Source organism: Salvia hispanica, chromosome 3 (genome assembly GCF_023119035.1).
Source record: "Salvia hispanica cultivar TCC Black 2014 chromosome 3, UniMelb_Shisp_WGS_1.0, whole genome shotgun sequence".
NCBI classification, from domain to species: Eukaryota; Viridiplantae; Streptophyta; class Magnoliopsida; order Lamiales; family Lamiaceae; genus Salvia; species Salvia hispanica.
Window position 1 is genome coordinate 18,507,008 of NC_062967.1, and position 21,779 is coordinate 18,528,786.

Genomic DNA, 21,779 nt, shown 5'->3' on the forward strand with positions numbered 1-21,779 from the left:
TCTAGTCGTCAACTTCATCAGCATTCTTTAATTTAAGTATTACTGCTATTTACTCTCCGTTCCATTAGAAATGAAACGTCTCCTAAAATGGAAACAACACCATCTCTAACTTTTTTCCTCATTACTTTATTCTCTCTTCTTTAATTCCCAGAACAACTTTGCATAAAATCTCTTGCCGAAAATAAAAGTGTTTCATACTCCCTCGTCCCTCCGTTCTATAGTGGTTGAAACGTTTTCTTTCGCTACGCAATTTAAGAATAAAGTAAGAGAGAGTAAAGTAAGTAAAAAGAAATGTATTAACTTGTACTAGGAAAATGACTTCATTATTATTGAATGTACCAAAATGGTAAAATGACCCATTACTATGGAGCAGGGGGAATATTAAATACTCCCTCCGTTTCACTATAGTTGAGTCATTTTACCATTTCGGGAAGTTTCTTCATAGTTGAGTCATTTCCTTATATGGTAACTTTTTTCTCTTTCTTACTTTATTCTCTTTACTTTATTCAATTTATACTTTATTTTCTCTACCTTTTCCCCTCCCTTACTTTTTTATCTATTTATTTAACACACCCAATATTCATTTCTAAAACTTTGTGCCGAAAAGTTTCGCCTCAACTATGGCGAAACGGAGGGAGTATTAATCACGATGGATGGATAGATTTCTGCAATTCAATTTAAGTTAGACTATTGTTATTGGGCTTAAAAGGGAGAGAACTGAAATGAAAGGCACTCTTTTGAATTCATGTTATGGGCTGTAAATGGCCCATAATATATTTGATTTGGGTGTGAATTAAACTCAGCCTACGAGAATTATATATGAATTGGGTTTCATTCTAAGTCCCCAATTCTTGAGAACTTATCATTACTGCAGTTCCAAACAAAAATACTTGAATTGAAAGACCTCTTTGAATTGAGTTAAAATTGTCTGATTTAGCTTCTCGACATGAGCAAAAACTGTCTAATTAAGCTCTTTGAAACAGGCCTAATAAACTTTCAATGAAGAATCGAAAAACTCCTTAATGCGAGCTTAAACTATGTTAACCTGTTTTGCATTTCGAGTCATTCTATCACAATTCGCGTTTTCGAAGTCAATTGATGCAACCGTATCAATTCAAATTATGAAAATGAAATGATTAGAAATTGGATTTCAACTTCAAATCTAAATATTGTTGTTATGTAAAAATTTTGAAATTGAAGAATAAATAGAAATCCCTAATTATCTAACTCACCTTTATAAGAAAAACATCGTGACAACTGACAACACATGAAGATAAAGGCCTATAAAAACATTCTAGTCTGAATCTTGGCATATGGCTGTCAGTGGAATTAATCCTCTCATCCTCTTGATGTTTTAATACACATTCATAATATTTAAAACATAATCATAAATCATTTGTAAAGCCAATGTTGTAATTTGTTATTCTTTGGCTGCTTTCTTTTTCCTGTCCACTTTTTTCACTTTAAAAGTGCCACATGCATAAAAAGCTTACCTTACAGTATTTAATCATTGATAAGTTTAAAAAGATGAACAAAAATTAATGTCAAACTGCATCCTTTTGACTGGCTTTAAGCAGTTTAGGTAATGATGTGTTGCAGAAATGAACAGCATCATCAAGATTTGGGAATGAACTTAAAAACAACTCAAAATCATCACATCTGTAGGCCTGCACATATGGGATATGCCAACTAATTAACTTCTTACTTTTGTAATAAACTACTATCATTGTTAGGGGTGGGAATACGGGTATCCGGGGATACCGATCCGAAAAAACCGGGTATCCAAACTCGAAAATCATCTAAATATCTATCCAAAATCCGCCCCGATATATTTTTGGGTACTCCAATACCCGCCATGGGTATCCATATCCGACGTATCGGGTACCCAAATACCCGACACTTTACATGTGTTAATAACTAATAAAAAAATTCAAATTATATATTACTATAAATATAGAAATATTTAAATTGACTAATATCTTTAATGTTGCATTTATTTTGTAGTATAAAACTATTAAAAAAATAGGTCAGTTTTATTTTAAAGTTTATAATTATATTTACAGGGATTGGTTATGCAATATGAAAGTAAAATAATAAAAGTTACGCATATAATTAAATTGTAGAAGCAACCAATAATATAATTCAAAAGTTCAAATAATAACTAAAATATAAAAATCACATGAGTTGATTATGCAATACGTAAAATTTGAGAGTTTGGAGAACCCATGACCTAGAGTAAGAGAAATTGACTTATTTAAATAAGTCTAGAGAAAGTTAGACTAGTAAGTTGTAATTAGTAAATAAATTAGTCCAGCTCTTAAAGCTTAAAATGGCTAAACCTAATTAAAAAAATACTTTAAATAATACATTGGATATTCGGGTAATATCCAATACCCATTCGAGTTACCCAATACCCGGTTTATGTTAAATTTCAACACCCAATCTCATACCCAATCCCATAAAATTGGATATTGGATATCCAATATCCGGCGGATATCGGATCGGATACGGGTAAACCTAATACCCGATATCCGTATTCCCACCCCTAATCATTGTTATGAAAAAAATGTCTTTGTAACTTGAAACAAAAAATGCGTACCAAGAAATGTGAGCAATTTTACATTTCTAACTCATTATCAAGTGTAGAAATATGAGTTTGTATTGGTGGCGCAGATTAAATGAGAAGCAGTAATCCCTATGTCCCATCGAGGATGACTTAATTTCATTATTAGTTTGTCCCGTCAAGATAAATCATTACTAAAAATAAAAACTCATTTATCTCTATTTTATTTCATCTCTCTTATTTTATTTTCTTTAATTAACACACAAGATAAAACTGCATAAAATCTCATGTCATCCAAGGAAGGGGTCATCTTCCTTAAAACGAAGGGAGTACTTATTTTACCATACATTTTATTTTGAATTAGGACACTTTATTTAGGATATGGATGAAGTACGAAAACATCACACACAGTGTATTCAATTCTTATTCACTGGTAAAAGTTGTCATCCAACATTTACAACTATTTTCACTAAATTTCACTAAATTTAAACTTATTTTGATATTAACGTTACATTAAAAAATGATTTCACTCAATTATATATTTTACTAAATTTACACTTAAAGAATATTCTCTATTCACTTATTTTTTTCTGTTCACAAAGTGGTTTGAATTTGTTTTAATATAAACGCTCTCACAAAGTGGTTTGAATTTGTTTTAATATAAACGCAAAAGTGAATATATTTTACTCAAAACCCAAAATGAGATTGGAGGTGGTCTATGTATTGAGCTTGCAAGTGAACTTGTTTATTATTTAAAATGAAGTATCTTTTTAAAAGATAATTTGCCAATAAATTCCAGAACATTTAAAATTTTTATTTTGCATATCAACTTTAAGTTCGGCATATAAATTATTAAACTATTAATTTGTTCTTATTTTATAATTAAACTATTAGATCTTGTTGTTTCGCAACATTCGAAAAATTAATGCTAATATAAAGCTTGCATGATGGTTTACTTAGTTGCACTATCCAATGTCAACTAAAACTATGTTAAGTAATCCATTCGTCTCATTGAATATGATATATTTTCCTTTTTAGTTTGTTCCAATTAAAATGACACATTACTTAAAATGACAACACCTTTATCTCTACTTTATTTCCTCTCTCTTATTTTACTCTCTGCTCTCAACATACAAAATAAATTTACATAAAATCTCGTGCCGCCCAAGAAAGCGGTCATCTTCCTTGGGATGGAGGGAGTATTAAGTAGCGAAACAACATCTTATTGTATTATACTCCTTTTGTGTCCTAAAAAATAGAATTTTTTTTATCTGTTATTTAAAAATAAAAACTCTCTATTTTAAGAAATGAACCTACAATCTACTGACACTAATTCTATTACTTTTTCTACTCATTTATCTAACTTTATCTATTTATTTTTCTACTCTCTCTTACTTTATCAATTTTACATCAATTTTAAAGTTGGTAGGCAAGGTTAGAGCTTGAAGATAGAAATTTATACCAAAATATCCGTTTTAAAATGAAAGATCTAACTTATATTGCGAAACTAAAACTTTTATCATTTGCCATATTTATAAGAGGCATGGTTGCTTTTGGAACTGGATTAACTAAAAGTCAAGACCATAAAATATAGGACTATTATAATTTTAAATACACAGGCAAAATTCGTGTAGGATTCCGGCAGTGTCTCATATTTCTAAACTCTAAAAATTGTTCCATCCCAGATTTGCAACTTTTTTAAAAGGTGTTTTTTATTTTTCTGAATGTCGTATGATTATTTCAACTGGTCCCCATACCGTAGAATATAATTGAGTTTGAACTCGAACATCGAGTAATCAACTTAATTTCACCCTTAGCAGCTTTTTGGTTCACAATGGCATCCAAACAATGTGTTGTACAATGTGATGAAGATGTAATGACTTGTCATTTTCTTATCAAAGACAATTTGGACTATGAATACAAACCTAGTTTCTGCTGCTCAATTGCCATTTTACTAGATTTGATGAAATGTAGCGCAAATCAGAGCACCCAACATTTCAATTATTTTTTATTTTCTTCTATGGCTTGATCCCCAATATGGAAAACCCTAATCATTTTCTACGTTTCATGTGCTAACATTTCCATACTATATGGAAAAAGGTACTTCCCCCATCCAAAAAAACATTCTCATTCATGGATGACACAGATTTTAATAAAAAAAAATGGTAAAGCAAAAGAGAGAATGAGAAAGGTTGGTCAAAAAGTAAGAGAGATGAGAGAAAAAGTAGGTAAAATATGAGAGAGAAATTTCGATTTTTAGAAATGAGACTATTTTTAATGGACATCCAAAATGATAAAATGAGAATTTTTCATGGACGGATATGAGCACTTTTCAAGAATATGCTTCAGAAAATATTTTATACTCCCTCCGTACCAAGATATTAGAGCTCTTTCTTTTGGGCATACGAATTTAGGAGATGTTGTTTAGTGTTGTAAGTGAAGTTGGTAGTAAATTAAATTTTTACCATAAATATAAATGACTCAAATATGTTTGGACACCACAAAAAGGAATAAGGCTCTAATATCTTGGAACGGAGGAGTACTATCACTCAAAAGTAAAATTTATGAGAGAACTACAAATTTAATCTCTGAGTTATACAGTGTTATTAGACGAGGGTTGTGATAAAATGCAAACTCATATATTGTACAAACTCCAAACTATGATCTGGACGGTTAAAAAATATCAACAGATTACAAAATAGTAGCAACAGAAAATGTCAACACAATATGAACACAGCATCACCCGTTGACACTGTGTTGCTATTTTGTCATCTGTTGACATTTATGAGAGAACTACAAATTTAATCTCTGAGTTATACAGGGTTATTAGAGGAGGGTTGTGATAATTTTGTCAACCTGTTGATATTTTTTAACAATCAAAATCATAATTTAGAGTTTGTACAATATTTAGATATTGCATTTGATTACATTCCTACTAGAGAAAGTCTTTATTTTATTTTTTTATAGCATCGTTAGACGGCTCTAACTTTTAATATAATATTGTTGGAGTTATTTTGTTTTGTGAATTTTTTGTCCTTTTAGTAATTTTTTAATCCAATGGATATTTTTGTACTCTTGCAATTTAGAGCACTACAAATTTAATTCATGACCTACGGTAATAACAAACGCGGTCCTCATTCGTAAGTATATCTCCACAGAGCTCTGACATTCAATGTGGTATCGCTGGAAAGATTTTCACACTATTTCGTGACCATTTTGTCTTTCTGGATATTTTTTCGCAAATGGCATTTCTTACTTTTGCTATCACTGTGCTCTCTCCTCTTATCTTCAAACACAATTATTGATATGATACATTCTCTCTCCACTTCTCCTCCCGCTTCGTACTATCATTAAACTTTTGCATTTTTTAATTTTTTTTAGACCAAAATATCCTCACTGTTCACCAACAGGAGTCTCACTTCTTGACGACAGATTTTAGATATATTGAGGAAAATGTGTGGAAAAAAGTTAGTGGAATATTGTACCACTTGTATGTAATATGATTAATTTTAAATAAAATGTGAATAAAATCAGTTAGTATAAGTGGGGCCTATTGCCATTTATAATAACAGCGAAACAGGACTCCTATCACGGACGAATTGAAATGAAAAAACATGACTCCTAATCGTGGACAGAGAGAGTATATATTTTTGTCATTTTCATGAGAGGAAACTAATGGTAGTACTACACTTGGTTCATTCATTTATATATGTTGTATTCATTAGGATAAATCGTCAAAGTATGTGGCAAATGATTATTCGTCATAGCACATATTTGAGGGGAAATAAATGAACTAAAGTAACGGTTCGCTCTCATGAAAAAAGACATAAATAACCCTTATAGCCTGGTGGTATTATATTAATTTTCAAGGACGTCTGGTGATATTTTTAAAGAATATCGGCCATGTTTGATATTATTGCATGGTTTAGCGACTAATTTTATTGTTCTCACAATTGCAAAAGTACAAAAATGCCCATTAGGTATTACAAGACCAAAATGACAAAAAAAAGTTATGGAATAGTGAAAAATGACTTCGAATGGTATTATATCGAACGTTAGACCCGTCTATGGATATTTTTAAAGATAGGGGATTTGCTTGATATTTTTATATTCACTCATAGTGATATATTTATGAAAATGGAAACATTACTTTATTTATTTTATTCCCTTTTATACTTATATTTATTAGTAGTTATACCTAGGGGTGGGGAATTATACCGAAATACCGGAATACCGGACTTACCGTACCGAAAAAATACCGAAAATACCAATTTTTCAATATACCGTAGTTTTCGGTACGGTATGATACCGTACCGAAAGATTCGGTACGGTAACGGTATTAGATTTCCTATACCGCGGTATACCGAATCTTCGGTATATACCGACACTTCGGTATATCGTTGATTATTAAATATATAAATATATATTTGCCTATATATATAATATTTATAGGATTATTATTATATATATAAAACCCTTATATAGCAGGTTGGATCCTCCATTTTCAGTTCCATCTACAAGTAATGTTTTTTGTCAAATTCATCAACAAGATTTTAAGAAATGAAGATAATGTTGCTCATGATTTTATAATTTGTTTTTGATTTGGTTGTCAAAGTTTTATAAATTTGAATATTAGAATGATTGTATCGAGTTTAATTGTTTTATACTTTGAAGTAGTTAAACAATAGAATTGTGTTTTTTAATATTTTAGGTATAGCATTGTTTTTTCGGTATAACAAGTATAATGGTATGTCGTACTGAAGTTCGGTATACCGCAAAAGTACAGTATACCGAAAATACGGTATGGTAACGGTATCAAAAACTACCATACCGAATTTCCGGTATACCGAACTCCGGTATACCAAAAAATTCGGTATGGTATCGGTATGGTGTTTTGTCATACCGTAACTTTCGGTACGGTATACGGTATGACACTCAAAGTACGGTATACCGTACCGAACCACCCCTAGTTATACCCTAAAAACACTTCACTAAAATCGTACTCCCTTCGTAGTCCGTCAAATAAGATTATGCACTTTTGGTTGGGCACGAAGTTTTTAATGCACAACATGGTTTAGTAAGGGAGTGATGGAAAGAAAAATAATTATAGTATTGTTTGAGGAGAATGGGTCTCATCTTATTAGAGAGAAAAAAGGTTTTCAAAATTAGAAAAAAATGCATACTCTTGTGAGACTAAAAGTGAAATAGTGAATACTCATGTGAAATGGAAGGAATATGTCAAAAAGTAATAGTTTTGAATGTAACTGAGGGAATATGAGTATACAATCTACAAAAAGAATTAGGGATATAAATAATGGTCCAACGGAGAAAGGCATAGCTAAAACTAGATTTGTTAATGAAATTCTCAACCCGAACACAAATCGATCTGTAATCTTCAAACCTGAACCCAACCCATACATAACACGAACATGTTAATGATACGATATAATATGGGTTCACATAACATGATAACACCTGAACCTGATTTACATGATAAAAATCTAGTTAACGCGATTAAAACTTGATATTATACGAAAAAACCTACTCCCTCTGTTAGCGAAGAGGAGTCCCGTTTATTCATTCGGGCTCGTCCGCGGGTTAGATGTCCCATTTCACTTTTACTATAAATGGTAATAAGTCTCACATTTCACTAACTCATTCCTCTCACATTTCATTTAAAACTAATACTAATATACAAGTGAAACTCATATACAACTAACTTTTTTCCTCCCATTTTTCTTAATATTTCTTAAGACCTGTGCTACAACGAAATGCGACTCCTATTCGCGAATGGAGGGAGTAATTTTTAACGCTAATTTATACGGTAAAAGCCTTATTTACACAAACTTAGATAATAATAATAATAATAATAATAATAATAATAATAATAATATATATATATATATATATATATAGGATTGTGATCAATTGAGATTTTTTTATGCTAATTGAGAAATGAGATGCAATATCAGCCACTCATTTTTATTAAATGAGTGGTCCAGATTTTTCCACATGGAAAATATCTTTAGATTAATTAATTATGAAAGGGCAGAATGGTAATATCATGGTAAATTTTATTCAATAAATATTTTTTTTATTTTTAATTTTAATTTTTTATTAATTTTTTTATTAATATTTTATTAATTATTTTTAAAAAAATTTAATTTTTTTTTAATTTTTTTAAAATTTTTTTATTTTTTTAAAATTTTTTTAATTTTTATTTTTCAACTACATATACAATTCATGTCAACTACACACATATAATGTCAACTATGTGTACAATCCATGTCAACCACACACACAATTCATGTCAACTACACACATATAATGTCAACTATGTGTACAATTCATGTCAACTACATATACAATTCATGTTAACTACACAATATAATGTCAACTACATGTACAATTCATGTCAAATAGTATTTATTGAATAAAGTTGTTGACATTTGATGTGTAGTTGACATGAATTGTATATGTAGTTGAAAAAAAAAATTTAAATTTTTTTTTAAAAAATAAAAAAAATTTTAAAAAAAATTTAAAAAAAATTTAAAAAATAAATTAAAAAAATTAAAAAAAATTTAAAAAAAATTTAAAAAAAAAATAAATAAAATTAATAAAATTACAATTATGCCCATCTGTTGACATAAACTACATGCTGTTGACATTTCACAAATATTCTGGATGAGTGGCTGAGATTGCATCTCAATTCTCAATTAGGTTGATAAATCTCAACCTAACAAGACTCTCTCTCTCTATATATATATATAGAGAGAGAGAGAGATTTGATCTCCTGAGCGCCCATATGTGAGCGATAGATAGATAGGCGACCACTACGTGGCAGTGGAATAATAAAATTTTCTATTAATTTTTTTAGTAATTAATTATCCTTAATATTCTCTCTCTACTAGAAGGCAGAACCGCAGAAGCACTTCATCTCTACCAAGTACCTACTACCAAGTACCCATTGCATCATTAATTGTATCTAGCCGGAATTATTGTTCAATATTCGCCGGAAAACTTTATTTTTCCAGTTGTGCCGACCACTTTAAATGGAGATTTTTTTACTGGGTCTTCTCTCTTCGTCTCAATCTTTCGTTCTTCCTTGTCAAATTTGTTCCTTGTTAGCATGCAATACTCCCAAAATTTCTCTCCAAACTTCATCCCTGTGGATTTTATCACAACCGCATCAAAATTTTTTGATTGATTTCAAGCTTTGGTGGAGCATAGCAAAAACTAAGAAGGGGTTAGTGAAAATAAGAAATTTGTTGTGACATTTGCGTCTCACACTTTGCAATTTTCTAAAATTTTTAGGAGAATAAAGAGAGAGGGAGGGGTTTTACATTGCTCGCTCTGCAATTTTGTGATTTCTGAAGGAGAAGCAAGAAATCAAAAGTTGAGATGTGCTGTCGAATTTCAATTTGGAGAAAAAAATCATGAAAATGGAACTGTTGGGTTACGCAAAATGTTGAAAGAGAATTAGATCTGGAGAAAAAAGAAGAATTAAGAGAAACTTTATGCCTTATGTCGATTCGACATCGCCGATTTGGAGCCCAATGAAGAGGTCTTTGATGTGGAAGGGGAGGTCCGGATGATGCGTTTTAATATATACAACGGTGAGGCGAGATTTAATTTGGAAAAATATCAAAAAGGCTACTATTACGGTAATAACTAATAACTAATATCAATTTTTTATGTTAAAAACATCAACACAAAGACATAAATTTATTAATTTTCTTGTGTTGATAAACTTATGTCTTTGTCTTGACATTTTAAATTTACATGTTGTATTGATATAATTATATCTTTGTGTTGATAATTTTAATACACAATATTGAAAGTTATTAGTTATTACTGTTAATTAGTTAGCACACTAACACAACCCATATATATATATATATATATATATATATATATGGATGTATTCAAATCCTTTTCATATCTTTTGTCCTTTTTCCTTCTTAATCCTAGCCCCACGATTTTGTCATCTGACGGTTAGATTAATGCCACGTGTCATTTAATAATGCACATTTTCATTATAATAATGCACAGCGGCTAATAATGCAACATTATAGACTAATAATGCACATTTTCATTTTAATAATGCACAACGGCTAATAATGCATTGATCACAACCATCCAATTCAAGGATCCAAGGGCTGAGATTAAGAAGGAAATAGGACACTTAGGGTGCAAAGGAGCCTAACGCACCCCTATATATATATATATATAAATTGTATTAAACGGGTTAAATGATGATAAAAGAAATAGAAAAAAATATAAAGTATGAGAGACAAGAGAGAATTAAGTAGTAGAATGAATAAAGTAATAATGATTATATATATTGGTCTTTTAAAAAAATTGAAATGACTCAATTCAATTGGACATCACAGAAAAGAATCTGACTCAATTTAGTTGGGACAAATAGAATAATTTTACTAAGTCACCTAAACCCAATGTTTTAAAAACCGGATCGGTAAACGAACCGAAGAAGCTACTGGTTCACGGTTCAACAGGTCCAACCGGTTTAATTACTGGTCGAATCGTTTTATTATTTTAAATACATATAATTAAATACTATAAAATATAGAAAATATATTAAATTTACATTCAATTAATTTTATATCAAAAAACATTAACCTTATATATAATTATATATAATTAGTTGTAAGTAAAAATATTAAAATTTCATAAATAATAAAATTTCATCTATTTGTTGTAGATAAATAAAATGCAATATAAATGATTAGTTACACAATATTAAAATCAATTAACCTATATGTATAATTATAAATTCCTATATTGTAAAATATTAGTGAATGTAAAAGCATAATTAAAATATAAAAAAATATAAAATTAAAATGAAATAATAGTTTGGTGGAATAAAAATTCAAATTTAACGTATAACAATAATTAATATTCATAATACTTTGAAATGACCATGTGGTGGAGTGGTGAAGGAGTTGGTATTTAGAAATGAGATCAGATCACGTGTTCAAATCTTAGCAACAACAAATTTTGAAAAAATATTTTGAAAAGTTAAAAAATTCAAAAATCGATTTCTGGTTCACGGTTGGACCGGTCTGACCGGCCAATCACCGGTTAACGACAGTTTGACATGCTAGTGGTTTTTAAGGGTGAACCGGACCGATTTTTAAAACACTGCCTAAATCCATCCCAATCCAACCAAACCTGTACTCTGGTCCAAAATTATCGAGCTCCTAACAAGACCCAATAAGACATGACCAACCCCATTAATTTCTTTTACGATGAATTCTTGTGTCGCGTCGAAAATTTTCAAACTCCAAATTGAACCCATTGTAGGTCAAGCATGAACTTATCCGTTCGAGGCTATCAATAGAAAGTTATTACTATTATAATGCTTGTAAATGATAGCACAAGAAAATTGGACAATAATAGATAAAATCAAGCATTACATGATATGCTGGAGTTCTAAAATCACAAAACATAGATAACAACTAACCCAATGAAAAGAAACCAACAATGAATTGGCGTCTTCAAATGAGCTCCTTCAAATTCTCATCTTGTTTGTTGGTGGCAGAAGAAGCTGCGATTTTCGACAATTCACTAGCAAAATGAAATCCTCCAAAATCATCATAAACGTTGCTGGACTGAAGGGGTTCCCTAAATAAATTCGGCTGCATTGAGTTGCAACAAAAGCTCTCACTAATCATCTTTTGCAAATCACAATCACCGGAAAAAGAAAATCCGCCGCTCTCGGTCAAATTCTGGTCGCATCCGAGGGCGTCGATGGCTGCTTTGGCCTCCTTGATGAGCCAGTCGATGGCCTTGCTCGGCCGGTCGTAGCCGAGGCGGTCCTGCACGTCGTAGAACTGGATCGCCGTCGCCGGAGAGAGCCGGACGCGGCGATCCCTCGGCCCCCGCGCCGTGCGGACTTTGCTGTGGCGGTCTTTCCTGCCCGTCGCCCGCACGACGCGGCCTCCTGCGCCGTCAGTCGCCTCGGATTTTCTTTTCCGAGGCGGCGACGGCGGATTTGACGGTGCCGTTGGGGCGCCGTCAAAGGATGGGAAACTGTGGTTGTATGAGTAGTAATTGAGGAATGATGGTGGTTGTCGGTGATCTTCGTCTACTTCATCGTCCTGTGATTGGATTTGGTTGATTGGAGCATACATTTTTTCTTGTTTCTGTTTTTGGTTATGGTGTGGTGAGTTTTGGGGTGTGGCTTTTAGGTGCTTGGTTTCATTTTAGTGTCGTTTTGGGGATGGAAAAGTGAGCTCACAAACCGATAAAGCTTCCAATTCCGAACATGCATATCTGTATATTCATACTTCTTACACTAAATCTGTACGTTTGTGTAATCATGCCTCTACATTTTATAGCGTGGTGCATTGATAAGTGTTTAAAATAGGGGCGGATTGGATCGTCTAATAATGACCCAATCCAATAAGACTTAATCCGAACATGGCTTATTAAGGAAGCTGTAAATCCGAATACGAACCCCAGTTTGCTACCTTCAAACCTGAACATGATATGAACTCGTTAACGACATGATATAAATGAGTTGACACAACACAATAATGAACTGAACCTGATATTACATGATTAAACCTCATTTTTCAACCTAATTTACACGATAAAAATCCATTTTATACTATTCAAAGTTGATTTACAAGAAATTAATAAATTAAAGTAAAACATATACTCCCTTTGTCCCAACTAATCTACATTATTCTCCATTTTACTTTACTATATATCTACTTTAACTATTTATTACGATTTTTTAAAAACGAGTGCAAAAAGAAGTAACTCAACTTAGTAGAGACGGAGGAGTATTTTTAAAAATAACAGAAATAGTACTCCCTCCGTCCCATCAAAATATGGGCAGATGAGATGGCACGAGAATTAAGACAAAATTGGTAAAGTAAGAGAGATGAGGAGAATTGTATGGTAAAAGTAAGAGAGTGGAGGGAATGATAATTAAAGTATTGTTAGTGGATAGTGGGACCTATATTATTAAATTAATATTACTTTCCAAAAATGGAAAGTGCACATATTTTTATGGGACGGAGGGAGTAATATTAATAATAATATTTGTTATTGGGTTACCTGTATCCAACCCGAACCCAACCCGAAATTATCGAGTTCTTAACGGGCCGACCTGATAAGGACACGAATCCAATATGACTTGACCCAAACCCAATAATTTCATGCAGATTCATGTCGGATTATCGTGTCGCATCAAAAATCGTCCTCTCTATTTAAAAGTGACGTTCATGGATAATACTTCCTCCGTCGGTCCGTAAATAAAAAACTTGTTTTGATGTTTAAAACAATTGTTTGAGTTTATAAAGAAAATTATAAAGAAAATAACTAATATAGACTTTTAATTCCTCAACCAAACAACTCTAATTATCGAGCGACAAGTAGCAAGCATAGCTAAATCATTGGTATAATTAGAAAGAGACACATCAAGGTGAGGATCTACACCATCATTCTAGGTCCAAGAATTGAGAAAACACCACTACCAAGCATTGTTGTAACTTGTAATAGTAATCATCATGGAATGCTATTGATAAATTGTTAGGTACAACAAGATGCAAACTAAACTCTCATACAATCTTGGAATGCAAGATACATTGATCATAACCAATTGCCAACACAAGCCCCCTAACAATCGAACCTCTTTTTGTTTATGAATGTTTGACCTAGTTGGATATGTATAAATCAAACATTTCTATATGTTGGATGTGTATAATGAGAAAAAATAAGCAAAGACGAAAAAGAACATTAAAATGTGAGATTTACTAGTTTAAAATGAGGAGTGCATGTTGAGAGAGAAAGATGGACTACATAGTAACATAGTACATAGAGGTAAATGATGTTTGTTAAGAGACAATGTGTGAAGATGAGTGTATGGATATAATAAAAGAAGAAGAAAATGTGGGGACTTTTTTGGTGGGGAATTCACATATTTCACTTTCCTGCACATCTGCTCTTTCTCATCTTAATCATCTCTTCCCAAGTACAAATGTTTGCTTCCACATACATTACTTTATTTTGAGAGAGAGATCGATCATTCATAAAGTGATTCTTTTTGGGGAAAGGGGTTGCAATTTTCAGTATGCTTTAGATTTTGGGAAAATTACAACATGTACATGTTTGTATCGTCTTTTGAGTGGTACTATCCTTCCAAAAGTTAAGTTTCGATTCTTGATTTTAAATATAGAACGGTCTTAAATAATAATGTTGTGAAGTAAATATAGACAATCACAAATATAAAAGAGATGAATACAAAAAATTGTTTAGCCAATTCGATACAATATATATTTATGTGTGGGAGCGATGTTAAGCCAGAAATTTCACTATATAATTTTGATGATGATTTCTACAATGAGTGAGCACCTCTATTTATAAATAAAATAGAGAGCCCTAATTATAATAACACTAGGAAATATATTTCATAAGAATAAATAAAAAAATACTATAGAAATAAATTACCATGTGATTTAAGAATTTGATGTTTAAAGTAAAAGAAAAAAGAGTAATCTAAAGAGAAAGAAATAATAAAGGACGAGAGAAGATAAAAGTTTTACTAAAAGAGAAATGAAAAATGTAGTTGTGATAATGAAATGAAATATGTACAATAGCTAGTAGTTTGGGACAGATGGAGTGTATATATATACTGTCTCTGTTCGTCATTAGGAAACCTATTATACTATTTTAGTTTGTCCGCTATTAGGAATTCTGATTCATTTTAACTATAAATGATAGGTAGATTCCACATTCTACTAACTCATTCTACTAATATTTTATTATAAAACTAATATAATTGTCCTGCATTCTATAACCTTTTTCCACCAACTTCACTTCATATTTTTTAAAACCCGTGTCAAACTCAAATAATGGCGGATGGAGAGAGTATACATATACTCCCAGCTGCCATAATAAGATACTCCCTCCGTCCGCGAATATGAGTCTCGTTTTCCCATTTTAGTTCGTCGTGAATAGGAGTCTCGATTCACTTTTACCATAAATGGAAATAGGATCTCATCTTTCACTAACTCATTTAATTCACATTTCATTTAAAACTAATATATACAAGTGGGACCCTTATTTCACTAATTTTTTTTCCACCCACTTTACTTAACATTTTTTAAAATTCGTACCGCTAACAAATGAGACTTCTAGTAGCGGACAGAGGAAGTACTTTGTTGTAGGAGCAGTTACACCAACTAACCACCAACATGTTTTGAGCCAATCTCTAACATTTTCTTGAAAGATTTTAAGAGAAAAAATTGGAAATGGAATCAAATACTCTCTCCATCCCCTAAAAATAGAAATTCTTTCTTTTTTTTTTATCCCCCTAAAAATAGAAACTTTCATTTTAGAAAATTTATTTCTCTCTAATGAGGTGAGACTCATTTTCTCTAACACATTTTTCTCTTTATATCTCTCTTACTTTACTAATTTTGCCTTAAAAACTCGTGTCGTTTGATGCACTATTTTTTAGCACTATTAATACATGCAAGTATAGAGAATAGAAATAGTATAGCCAAAAGGTCAGTACCGGATATCGAACACGGGAAAGATGAACACAAAGTTTATATCCTCTATTAAAACTCAATTACTATTTGGAAAACCGAAAGATTTTGAAAACTTTTAAAAACTGAAAGCAATAGAAAGCAATTAACAAGTGATTGCAAATAAATCACGAAGATAAAATATAGAGATAAGGGCAATTCCAGGGATGTGCGTTCATTGTTATAGTTATACAAATTCCAAACTACAATACTCTATCACAGTTATTACTTTGATAGGACGAGTCACCTAGCTTATGCCCAAACGATACAAACATTGATTACAATATTAGGGTTGTCAATCCTAATACGTAACTCCAAAAAACTCCTAAGACCTTTGAAAAGTCCTCATGCTCAATTAACAGTGCTGTTTTAAGGGAAGCTAACTGTAGCGTCTACTTAGTGGACCTAACTCGCTAGAATTCTCTCACAGTTATGAAGCAAGTTGTATTAAATCATACATAATTGTGTCACTCAACCATGTAGCATCAAAATTACTTAGAGAAGAAACAAAGTAAAAACAAAACGGATATTAAATAGAAAACTGGAATTGTATAACCAAAGTCTTTACAAACACATCCCTAGAATCCTATGAGTTTAGTTATACATAGTGAAATAAGTTAAATACATAATTGAAGGGAAGACAATTTGAACATAAAACTAAACAAAATAAAACCCGTAGGTTGAATCATTGTCGTTCTTGATGTTCTTGAAATCCTTTTTCAACTCCTTGCACAATGACGTATTCTAGCTTTTAATCTCTGGGAATTTATGTTGCATAAAGAAGCTCTCTTTTGATGAAGCTTGAGGTCCTATTTATAGGGTAAAGTCATTCATCCTTGTAGAAGGAAAAGATCTTCAAAATATGGTAAATCTTGGTGCAGAATCTAGGGCTCTCGGATTCGCCGCCTTTCTCCGGCGGGCCGCTGCACCTTGACCGGCGGTCGCCGCGTTGCAGTCCAGAGTCTCGGTACCTTCGGCGGCGGACTACCGCATGACCGCCGGCGGTCGCCGGGCGAGACTCGTTTCCAGACGTAAATTTCCGAGGCGGGCCGCTACAGATATCTGACCGCCGGGCGCCGGCGGTCGCCGGTCGTCGTCTGAACTCCATATTTCCAGAGTTTGCGTTTTGACTCCCTTTTTTTTGGTTCAAATATGCACATATCTCACAAAACACGTAAAAATACCAAAATGTATAAAATATGCAATTATTGGACATGTACAGTGACTTTGACATTAAAAATGAACCAAATAATGGCCTTAAAATAATGCAAAATCCGAAAGTATCATCGTTTCAAATATTTCTATTTTTACGGGACAGGGTGAGTCCTTAAGAGTTCAAAATCAAAAGTCAAAACTCATTGTCAAATTAATTTAAATTTTTGCAATTGATGGCTTGGCTTGTGGCCTCTCGCTGGCCAAGGTCTTTGGCTTTTCGATAGAAATTACTCCCTCCGTCCCTAAAGAATATGCATTTTGGGTTCAACACGGATTTTAATTTAAAATTGGTAAACTAAGAGAGCGGTAGAGAGAAAAAAGTACTCCTAATTTGTATTGTTAGTGGAGAATGAGTTCTACCTCATTAGAGAGAAAAGACTTTTCAAATTTAGAAAGTGCATATTCTTGTGGGAGGGACTAAAAATGAAATAGTCATTATTCTTATCGGATGAAGGGAGTATTAGAATCTTGTTTAGTACATTGACGCTAATGGTTTAGAGTGCTTCTATGTGATAGAAGTGAGTCGTTTTATATTTGAGGATAATACAACAATATGAAAACAAGGTTTTCATCTAATTGACTTATAATTGATTTATTTACTTTTATTATACTCATTACCCACTTAAGATGTCCGTCTTTCATTTTTAGTTTGTCTCACTCATGATGTCCACTTTCTATATTCATAAATTCTTATAACTCATTAAAAATATTCAACTTTCTTTTTTTCTCAACTCCCTCCACCTAACAACTTTTTTAAAATCTCGTATTATTTGAGAATATGGATATCTTGAGTGAGACGGGGAAGTAATTTTTATACCAATATCTTTTGTTTTTTTTTTTTTTTCATTAGTTTTGATACTAAAGAGTACTAATAAACGTTTTGAATTTTCTGATTTTTCAATAATTTTCTGATATTTCAAGAATAGTCTATCAGCTAAAGAGCCCTGAAGTTGATCGGTAACCAAATAATACTACTACTACGAATAATTACTCCTTCAATCCTATAGAAATAAATTCATCGGAGATGACATAAATTTTAGTAGGTAATTAATGAAATAAAAGATGGAGAAAAATGGTTGAAATAAATAATAATTTTTATTGGAGATGACATAAAGTTGAAATAAGTAATAATTTTTATTGGAGATGACATAAATTTTAGTAGGTAATTAATAAAATAAAAGAAGGAGAACAATGATTGAAATGAGTAATACTCTCTCCGTTTCTTTATAGTTGAATCATTTTTCTATTTTGAGAAGTTTCTTCATAGTTGAGTCATTTCTATATATGGTAACATTTTTCTCTTTCTTACTTTACTCTCTTACTTTATTCTCTCTACTTTATTCACTTTATACTTTATTATCTCTACTTTTTTATCTATTTATTTAACACCATCAATATTCCTTTCTAAAACTCTATGCCGAAAAGTTTCGCCTCAACTATGGCGAAAAGGAAGGAGTAATTTCTATGAGACGGAGGAAGTATTTAACAATTTTGTTTAATTGAAATTATAGACATGACGCAATTTAGCGTAAATTAAAAATGCTTACTTAACTACTAAATTAATTTATCTATTTCATCTATTCTTCCTCTTCAATATCTTGCCGGTGGCACTAGATCTCCGTTCTCGTTTTCCAAACCGACTCCTACGATGCCGCTTGACGGTTCGGGAAGATCACAAAAGCTTCTCGATTTAGCTAAACGCATCCGCCACGAAAATCGCAATCAAAATCCTGATGCCAACGTCACTCTCAGTAATTCAAGAGCTCATGAATCTCAATCTGCAGCTGAACCGATCCAGCGCAATAGAGCTGCAGTTTTGATTTGCTTGTTTGAAGATGAAAATTCTGATCTTCGCGTGATACTCACCAGGAGATCTTCAAAATTATCATCCCATTCCGGTAAAGACGATGCATTTGTTGTAGATTGGGGATTTACTAATTCGGTAAATATGATTTTTTTTTATAATAATAATAATTTTTGGGGGAATTCTATTGTTTAGGTGAAGTTGCTTTGCCCGGAGGGAAAAGGGATGAAAATGATAGCGATGATGTTGCTACGGCTTTGAGGGAGGCTCAAGAGGAAATTGGATTGGATCCTTCTATGGTCGAAATTGTAGCTGTTCTTGAGCCTTTTCACACTAGGGTAATTTCTTATTTTCTCAATGTTTATACTCCTTCGTCCTTAATAAATTGTCACCATTTGACTAGACATGAGTTTTAAGAAATAAAAATAAAAAGTGAACTGAAAAAGTGAATGGCATGTGAGTCCTATTTTGATTTATTAATTTTATAGTAATAAAATGTGAGTGAGAATGAGTCTGGAGATTGTGGGGTCCACTGCCAAAAATGTTAAAAGTGAAAGGTGACAAATAAGTGGCAAAATTTCAAGGACGGAGTGAGTATATATCTATTGATACAAACTGTTTGTTTGGGATGTAATCGAATACAAAATCTATATATTGTACAAGTTCCAAACTATGATCTGAACTGTTAGATTTCAAGATTTGATGTCATCACATGACAAATATATCAACAGAAAATGACAACACAACGTCAACATTGTCAAGTATTGACATTTCCTGATGACGTTATTTATCATCTGTTAACATCAAATCTTGAATTCAAATAGTCCAGATCATAGTTTGGAGTTTGTAGGAAATATGCTGCTTGCATTTTATCACTACCCTTGTTTGTTTGGTGTATATCTGTATGAATTTCTCTGTATTCTGTATTAACCAGCTCTAGTATTTTTAGGAACTAAAAATTAGGTCTTGATTTATACCCTGAGGATGTAATATTCTTGGTTGCAGATAAATATTGCTGTAGTTCCAGTGATAGGGGTGATTTGGGACAAGAGGGCCTTCGAACCTATCCTGAATGCAGCTGAAGTGGAGTCTGTATTCGATGCTCCGCTGGAAATGTTTCTCAAGGTTGGCTCGTTTAGCTTGTCTCGGTTGTGTTTTTCGGTCATGACTCATGTTTGAACTGTGAATTGAAGCAATTGAAGTGCTTGATGGCATGCTGCAGGATGAGAACCGGAGACAAGAGGAGCAAGACTGGAAGGGTCACAAATATTTGCGTCATTTCTTTGATCATCGAATCGAGAATGAGACGTATGTAATATGGGCTCTGACTGCTGGAATTTTAATCAAGGTTGCATCTGTTGTTTACCAACGGCCACCATCTTTTGAAGAGTGCCGGCCTCCATTCTGGAGTATACCCAACCGATGAAGGTAATGGTGTACGTGTCTATATATCGTGTATTGTATCTTGTAGCATTTGTGACTCTATGATTTCTAGACTATCCAGCTCATAAATATCCTATATTGAAGACCTATGTTAACTTCAATTTTCTTTCATGTATTGGATTATTGGATTATATGAAAGGATTTAGTGTCTTCTCCCACAAAATGCTTAGAATAGGTGCTTACTATAGTGAATATTTAGATTATAGTGTACTATTAAACAAAAGAAATTACAGAGATGATTGCTTACACTTTCTTGAAAATACATACCAAATGAATTGCTATAGATTGATGATTGCTTATACTTTCTTGAAAATACACATCAAATGAATTGCTATAGAGTGATAACATATTGGGATTTTAAGACTGAACAGAGGTGATAACGTAGACAGTCCCTAGAGATATCGGGTATAGAATTAGTGCTACATAGCCCGTCCAGCGTGGAAACGTGGTGTTGAAGCTAGTGAATCCGCCCATGATGAGGCATATCAACAGAACCAGGTGAAGCTCTGCCGTGACATCTGATGACAAGTCGCGGAAGTATACCGGCACGAGGAATGGAAGCAAACCGATAATATTTCCCATGAACACACCAGAATATAGCTGTTCAAAGAAAAGAGAGATCTCAGTCGTCTAGCGTTAAAGCTGCACAATAGAAGAAGAATGTATATATGTACCGAAGACAGCATCAAAGAGTTGGTCCTCTGCGACTTCTGTGAGGCCGAAGTAATTGTTTGGAGGATAGTGCCATAGTTCAGAGCGAGAGGAAGAACCAAATACGAAACCCAGAAGGATGACACGTTTGCTGCTGTGGCGAAATCCGAGATTGACTTCGACAATGGCTGTGAAAGGGTGCACGCGATTGCGATTCCAAATGCCAAGGATAAAGTTGCTCTGATGTAAATCGACCAAGAAGTGCTGGCTGCTCGGCTCGTGCTCGTGATTCTACCTAACAGCGCTTCCTGCTCTGGACTGGTTATCTGCAAATTTTGAATTCAATATAATTGCATGAATATATATGTATAGATTTCGATGCCTCGACATGCTTTCGGATGATCCGGGTACCTGTCCGGATGTTGCTATTTGTGACGGAGTCTGATCTAAAAGGGTTAGAGCCAATTTGGTCATGCCCGTTACGAACTCTTCTTGGCTGATACCTCCATCACCGGTGGTGTCAAAATATGTTTCGATTTCC

The 21,779-nt window shown here is 32.7% G+C and overlaps 2 protein-coding genes across 4 annotated transcripts; one reads left to right on the top strand and one right to left on the bottom strand.

Moving 5' to 3' along the window:
• The first annotated feature begins 18,906 nt into the window (after positions 1-18,906).
• On the top strand, positions 18,907-20,750 carry LOC125217044 (nudix hydrolase 11-like). 3 transcript variants are annotated; one of them, XM_048118870.1, is made up of 4 exons: positions 18,907-19,238; positions 19,340-19,482; positions 20,150-20,269; positions 20,338-20,750. In XM_048118870.1, exons 1-4 carry the CDS (start codon positions 18,989-18,991, stop codon positions 20,458-20,460), a joined length of 636 nt encoding a protein of 211 aa, XP_047974827.1. In that variant the 5' UTR covers positions 18,907-18,988; the 3' UTR covers positions 20,461-20,750. The 3 variants fall into 3 exon arrangements, with proteins under 3 accessions (XP_047974827.1, XP_047974828.1, XP_047974826.1); XM_048118871.1 differs by having other exon boundaries at positions 18,908-19,238; positions 20,347-20,750; XM_048118869.1 differs by having other exon boundaries at positions 18,911-19,238; positions 20,367-20,750.
• Positions 20,751-20,775: 25 nt separating this feature from the next.
• Positions 20,776-21,773, bottom strand: LOC125217045 (sodium/calcium exchanger NCL-like). Its single transcript, XM_048118872.1, has 3 exons — positions 21,650-21,773; positions 21,262-21,564; positions 20,776-21,187 (listed from the first exon to the last, which is right to left on the bottom strand). The coding sequence occupies exons 1-3, from the start codon at positions 21,710-21,712 to the stop codon at positions 20,945-20,947; spliced, it is 609 nt and encodes a 202-aa protein (XP_047974829.1). The 5' UTR covers positions 21,713-21,773; the 3' UTR covers positions 20,776-20,944.
• Between the last annotated feature and the right edge of the window lie 6 nt (positions 21,774-21,779).

Excerpts from the sequence above, each read along its gene's own strand:
- LOC125217045 (XM_048118872.1), bottom strand. The coding sequence starts at position 21,712 with ATGACCAAATTGGCTCTAACCCTTTTAGATCAGACTCCGTCACAAATA. Across the intron at positions 21,565-21,649 it reads AAATAGCAACATCCGGACAG|ATAACCAGTCCAGAGCAGGA; the intron begins GTACCCGGATCA and ends CAAAATTTGCAG. Across the intron at positions 21,188-21,261 it reads ACTCTTTGATGCTGTCTTCG|CTATATTCTGGTGTGTTCAT; the intron begins GTACATATATAC and ends TTCTTTGAACAG.
- LOC125217044 (XM_048118869.1), top strand. The coding sequence starts at position 18,989 with ATGCCGCTTGACGGTTCGGGAAGATCACAAAAGCTTCTCGATTTAGCT. Across the intron at positions 19,239-19,339 it reads AAAATTATCATCCCATTCCG|GTGAAGTTGCTTTGCCCGGA; the intron begins GTAAAGACGATG and ends TCTATTGTTTAG. Across the intron at positions 19,483-20,149 it reads TTGAGCCTTTTCACACTAGG|ATAAATATTGCTGTAGTTCC; the intron begins GTAATTTCTTAT and ends TCTTGGTTGCAG.